The sequence below is a fragment of the Macrobrachium nipponense genome, chromosome 6, assembly GCF_015104395.2.
Source record: "Macrobrachium nipponense isolate FS-2020 chromosome 6, ASM1510439v2, whole genome shotgun sequence".
In the NCBI taxonomy this organism is placed as follows: domain Eukaryota; kingdom Metazoa; phylum Arthropoda; class Malacostraca; order Decapoda; family Palaemonidae; genus Macrobrachium; species Macrobrachium nipponense.
Genome location: NC_061108.1, coordinates 87,641,688 through 87,649,187, shown reverse-complemented (window position 1 = coordinate 87,649,187; position 7,500 = coordinate 87,641,688). Strand labels below are relative to the sequence as shown.

Genomic DNA, 7,500 nt, shown 5'->3' with positions numbered 1-7,500 from the left:
GACTGACAATTCGCAATGCTCGTAAAAACATAGAGGAAAAAATTGATATTTTTATATTAAGATGGTGGCCTGAGAAGAAATGAACATAAGTTAAGTTGTTAGTCGGTTTCCTATAAATACTGAATTTACATGGAAATGGTTCTCTATGTATCAAAACGTCTAAGAAAGGGAGGCAATTGTCTTTTTCTAATTCTAGAGTAAACTTAATCGATGGTACCTGGTTATTTAATTTAGAGAGTAAATCATTTACATCAATACCGACAGGAAGAACAGCTAAACAATCATCAACGTAACGATACACTTTACAGGAATATGAATGATATTAGGTAAGTAGCGTTTTTCGAAGAATTCCATAAACAGGTTTGAGAGCAATGGTGATAAAGGATTTCCCATTGCCATGCCAAAAATTTGTTGATAAAATTCACCATTGAATATAAACTTACAATCACAAATGCACAAACTCGTGAGTGAAATAATGTGACTTATAGGTAGAGGTAATTCATGCTGAGTTAGTTCATTGCTAAGATATTCTAAAATAGAGTCTATAGGGACTTTGGTAAAAAGAGAACATACGTCAAAACTAACGAATCTATCAGTAGGGCAAAGAGCAATTTTGTATAATTTATCAACTAAATCTAGAGAATTATATATATGAGAATCGGAGATGGTTCCAAGTAACGGGGACAAGATCTTAGTGATATATTTCGAGAGTTTATATGAAATTGAACCAACAGTACTGATAATAGGCCGCATAGGGTTATTTTCTTTGTGCGTTTTGACTAATCCATATAAGTAAGGTAGCGAAGGAGAATTGACTGACAATTTGCCTAGTAGTTTGTTTTATCTTTAAGGATACTTTTCACTATGCTATTGAAGTTTTTTATGACTTGATCAAGAGGATTTTTTGCCACTCTATTGTCACTCAGTTCTAGTTTTCTTTCCTTTTTTTTTCTTTCACTTTCAACAAGTTTTAAAAATAATCACATCATCTGGAAGAAATAGAGTAGCCTCTCTTCATTTTTATATTTTATTCTAGGATTAGTTGAATAACTTTCTCTATCTCCACCACCGCTCTGTCCACCATCCTGTTTGCCAGTCATGGCATTTTCTTCTATTATGTAATTGTACTATAAATACATATATCGTTTGCTGACATTTACTAAACATTGTTTTCTCATTCATTCACCAACCTCTTTTTTTCTATTCATAACTTTTCCTTCACACAAACAAGCACCATTGATCCTACGACCTCAAATTAAAATTTAACGTTCTCGCATTGTACATCTTCTAGATACTTATCTCTTACCGTAGTCTTTATTTCAGCTATCTTCTTATTTATTTTTCTAATTGCTTCTTACGCTACTTGAATGTAATAATAATAATAATAATAATAATAATAATAATAATAATAATAATAATAATAATAATAATTATAGCAAAAGCCCTCCACTGAAGCCTGTGCAAGAAACATCAGCTACCTTGCAGTAATAAGTGGTACGAGCACCAACCTGAGGGAGTGATAGAAAACGATCAAGCAAAGATCCTCTGGGACTATGGTATCAGAACGGATAGGGTGATACGTGCAAACAGACCAGACGTGACGTTGATTGACAAAGTCAAGAAGAAAGTATCACTCATTGATGTCGCAATACCATGGGACACTAGAGTTGAAGAGAAAGAGAGGGAAAAAATGGATAAGTATCAAGATCTGAAAATAGAAATAAGAAGGATATGGGATATGCCAGTGGAAATCGTACCCATAATCATAGGAGCACTAGGCACGATCCCAAGATCCCTGAAAAGGAATCTAGAAAAACTAGAGGCTGAAGTAGCTCCAGGACTCATGCAGAAGAGTGTGATCCTAGAAACGGCACACATAGTAAGAAAAGTGATTGACTCCTAAGGAGGCAGGATGCAACCCGGAACCCCACACTATAAATACCACCCAGTCGAATTGGAGGACTGTGATAGAGCAAAAAAAAAAAAAAAAATAATAATAATAATAATAATAATCACACCAATATTTTCTAGCTTCCTCTTCAACTGATGCTTCAATATATCTTATTGTCAAACAATAATGATCAGATTTATCTTCAGCCACACAGTGTCTAATCACCTCATCCATTATTTTTCTATTTCATTTTACAGTATTTTCCTCACTATTTATTTTTTTCTTTTTTACAAAGTATACGCATGACGATACTTCTTTTGGGAACACGATTTTCCGCTAATCATACTCCCAACAACTTTTCCGTGATACTTTTTCCATTCTCACTTATTCCAGAAACTTAAACCTTACCAATAATACCCTATTTTTTAATTTGTCCCTTAACTCACCTACCTTTGTACTTATACCATACAGCACAACTACTTCATAATGTTCAAATACACTGAGGAAAAGATTCAGACTCTTCATAACCGAATTTTTTTACAACCTAATTTTTTGTCCATTCCTTCACCATATACATTACTATCTATTACAGCCGTTTCCCCTGCCACCTTAGTGATACAAACGCAATCTTCAAACTAACTCTTAAATGTTTTATACTCTTCCAACCAAACAAATATTCTGCATGACACCATAAGTATAAGCCATCTCATCTTAATCACACTTTATCCTTCCCATACCTACATGCACTAACTTTCCACGTTCGTTCTGGCATATGTCTAAATATCCCACGAGACATTCCACTAGAGTGAAAGTTAATGTTGCCATTCGCAACATAAGACTGGAATCATTGCTACGTCGGAAACGTTTCCTTAGAGCTAATGGTCCACAACTATTTGCTAGGCTTTCCTCGCACTTGAGGTACAGTTTATCTAGTGCCCATAACCATTGGTATTTCTTAGGGCAGCATATCCAGGTTTAATTGCTTACTACCGCCATAATAAACAGGCTAAACTGAATTAAGTTGGGGCATCACGACAGACACTTCTGAAGCATTGTAAGCCACAAGGAATTCATAGAGCATATTGGTTACTGCTTTTGTGGCAGCAGTCAATTCACTAGACTAATTCGTATACTATATATATATATATATATATATATATATATATATATATATATATATATATATATATATATATGTATATATATATATATATACATATATATATATATATATATATATATATATATACACATATACATATATATATATATATATATATATATATATATATATATATATATATATATATATATATATATATTTGTGTGCGTGTTTGTGGGGGGGAAGGGGAGAGTGGAATGTGTTGTGTGTAAATGAATGTGTATGAGTGTGTATTTGAGCACATGCTCTTGTGAGCGTGGTTAACAGTGAATGCAGAAGTCTGTTCTTACCTCTAATATGAAGGGTAATGCTTTGAGACCACGAGGGTGAGGCCTTAAAATGAACTTTACAGCGGTAATTCCCCTCGTCTTGTCCCCTGACATCTTTGACGAGGAGATTAGCAGGCGAAGTCGACGTGTCGAACCATACCCTTTGGCTCCTTCCCCAAACTTCCTCGTCTCCCCACTGCTGCTGGCGCCCTGAACCCGCCTTCGCGTTGGCTCGGCCCCTCGAGTCGTAACTGCGGAAAGAGATATGTTTTTGGTGTTGATTAAGTTCTTTACACTTCTTATAGCTGGACTACGGATTCATGAAGCATAATAATAACTGTCTAGGTTCTATTGTGACTATGAAGTCATTATCAAAATAATACCATCTGCTAAAGAAACAGGGTGCACATGGTTGCATGTAAAATGTACTATGGCGCTCTGTAATAATTTCTGCAAAAAAAAAAAAAAAAAAAAAAAAAATGAAACTTAGATGCTGTTTATTTCTGGCATTGTTTTGAATCAAATCGTCATTAGGAATAATTATCGTCAACTAAGGACATTTAAGCAGTAATACACTGATGATGGCCGTGTTTTAAACTAAAACACGATTCTAAAACATAATGACTACAGGTAATTCAGTTGTGCGTGAAATATTTGTTTTTGTCCACCAGTACATCAGCCTGTTTCAATTTACAGAATTCGCTGCCATTTAACAGGGCAAATCATCTGACCTGGCTCCTGGGTTAACAATATTAACCGTTGAATTAAAATCATCGATTCCGTTAAGAAATAATGTGGCATAAATAGTGGTTTAAATAACATAAAAAAGAATTTTGGTTTTGTCCTCAGACCAGTGAGGCTTCGTAACACCACATATGGGAACATGTTTATGAAAATGTGAAAAGAAATATTTATAGATCCACAAGAAAGAGTGCTGAGGCAAAAGCCCTTTTTACTAAAAAAAAAAAAAAGCAAGGTGATATATTATTTGCGGGTTGCCACCATTCAGAATAGTTGCTTTGGAGACTTTTTTTTTTAATAGATTAAATTTCAAGTTTATTCCACTGATTTCAGGTCATTTTTGTTTAAGTGAAAAACCCCGATGACAGCCGTTTCAATGTACATACTTATTCTAATTATATTCAAAATATATTTTTTTAAATGTCTTCAATAAATGTACTATAATTCAAGATTAAATACACACAAGAAATAAAATACCTTTCTAGTATAAAATATGTAAGCAGAAGTATCAGCACATGAAATTTCTCTCTCTCACTCTCTCTCTCTCTCTCTCTCTCTCTCTCTCTCTCTCTCTCTCTCTCTCTCTCTCTCTCTCTCTCTCTCTCTCTCTCTCCCAAGATGGCCATAAATATTCTTAGCTCCAGGAAGTTCGCACAAAGTTCAGAGCAAAAAGTGACCATTATTAACTACTGCTCTGTTCAGAAGGTACTATTTTCTGTTCCAAGGGAGATATATAAGAAATTGTGTTATAACAAAGACAAATAAGTGTAACACGCAATGGCTTCACTCTTAAAGAAGGCTACATATCATACACCTCCTAAATATCAGAAAATAAGGATCTTGAAGCTCATGGTCATTTTCTTACATAAAGTATGTTTACCACTTACGTGATAATGCTTACTTATACTGAAAATGCATTCATACACGCATGCCCAGGTAGACAGGTACCAAAACACAGATGTAAGCACATACACGTAAAAAAAGCAACGGCATCTCTCTCCTCTCTCTCTCTCTCTCTCTCTCTCTCTCTCTCTCTCTCTCTCTCTCTCTCTCTCCTTCTTTGAATTTATATATATATATTATATATATATATATATATATATATATATATATATATATATATATATATATATATATATATATATATATATATATATATATATATATATATATATATATATAAATATAGTCTGTGAAACTCGTTCGGTGTATTCATTTCCATCACATCTCATCGTGGAAAGGGGTAAGTCGAATGAAATTTGAGTAGTTCGAGCGCTGATTGGTTGTGGAGTTGGGTAAAATGCAATATGTTAGGCTTTTGTCGCCTGGCCGGGAAAAACCTCTAGTACGTAATACTTAGGTTCCACCTCCTTTATGACCTTGTTTTCCGAATTGCTAACGCCTTAGACTCTCACACTACAGCTAGTGTTTCGGTCCCGTGGTGATTCATATATATATATATATATATATTATATATATATATATATATATATATATATATATATATATATATATATATATATATATGTATATATATATATATATATATATATATATATATATATATATATATATATATATATATATATATATATATATATATATATATATATATATATATATATATATATATAGCTATATTATATATATATATATACATATATATATATATATATATATATATATATATATATATATATATATATATATATATATATATATACGCATACGTCTGTGTGTGTATAAAACAGTGGTTTCTGGCACTTCCATACATCATCTGCTGAAATAGTGCGTAAACAGAATCCGAAGTAGATTCGTAGAAAAATAAACTAGAAAACAGTCGCTGACGTATTCATACTTCAAGTCCCGAACAGTGGACAAACTGTGTGCGCAGAGAGCACCTACGCAGAAGACTTACTTGGGCGTATCCTTCTTGAGTGTACGCTCTATCTACTATATACTACTATGGTCCTTCTGATTCCGAGCTCGTTCTTGTTCATTTATCAAGGAATTTCTAAGTCGATATGGATAGCAAAATGTTCCTTTTAGTCCCAGGGTACCCTGATCTATGTTTAGAACTGGCTAACTTTGTTTATCTTTTCCTTTGTGTCACTAATCCCAATAATACAAAGCAAATAATCTTTCCACATTAACGATTTCATCTTTGTATCCTTTCATTTATATTCAACATTCTAGTTCCCCTTCTGCAAGGACTCTGTGCTTCGGTTATTGCCTCACCCTTCAATCATCCGTCTCATTTACTACGAAATACATATACGAATCATCACCTCTCTTGAATCGGGTTCAAATTCATACATCAAACTTCTCTGATTTGGAACCATCATCAAGAAATTGCTCTTGTCTCCTTTTATTTTGAGCTGTCTTCTCTTAGTTTCAATTTGCAATATCAAGGCAAAACTACTCAGCTGCAAGTATCAGTCATTCATGACCTATTTCAGTATAACATATTTATCATAATATTCTTTCCTGTGATGGTGGTACTGTCTTCCTACATCACCCAGTACAGATATATACAGCTAGCATCGTGACAAAATTATACCATTGTTCCAGATATAAATTTACATGGATCAATCACTGACACACATTCTAACACAAGCAAAAATTCTTCACGCAATCCTTTAATCATTCTGAACAAGTAACCTTTTGTACACTCTCGACCAACATTGTATCAATTGCAGCTACTATATCATGCTTTTTTCCTTGGTTCCTGAAAGTCACATACTATTTCTTTCAAATATCCCAAGTAATAGTCTCATAGTCCATATTTGTTCCACATTAGGCATACAGGATATTAATTATTTTGACCTGCAAAGTAAGTTCAGTTTTTTCTAACCTTATTCAGTTATATCTCATAAAGAATACTGATGATTTTTTTACCATATATCTATATATTCAACAATTTCTCTTACATTTACTTTACAAACGATCACAACTTTTTCATTATCCTACTTCTCTCAGTAACTAAGTATTTTTACTTTGCGAAATCACTTTAAGCTTCTTTTTTATTTTACAAAGGTATTATTAACAGATCTAATCTGCTATCCACTCGTTTATGCTATTATTTTTGTACATAAGAAATTACTATCTACTTTCTCTCTTACAGTCATTCAGATATTCCAAAAAAGTAAACTTCTCTCAGGAAAAATAAATAAAATATTTGTTAATTAGAGTAAAAATTAATGCGCCAGCCTGATTTCAAATTCAGGCTAATAGCTGTTGTTCACATGTGGTACTCGCCCAACCCCGTTTGTACTGTCGTTATCCTAATCATCATTAAAACTTTAGTCTTACCTCATTATTTCACAATTAACTGCAGCATAATTAAAATGCGCAAATGATTGATTTTTCCATTAGCATAACGTTGCCTATCATAAACGTTGTTTCTGAAGTTTCCCGGAAAGATTTTTAATACTTTA

General features: G+C 33.1%; 1 protein-coding gene across 1 annotated transcript in view; it reads right to left on the bottom strand.

The window, feature by feature from the left end:
- Nucleotides 1–7,500, bottom strand: part of LOC135216857 (uncharacterized) — a 468,230-nt gene that overhangs the window by 213,210 nt on the left and 247,520 nt on the right. Inside the window, 1 exon segment of the mRNA XM_064252369.1 lies at nt 3,344–3,573. Within this exon segment, the coding sequence (XP_064108439.1) occupies nt 3,344–3,573 (230 nt within the window).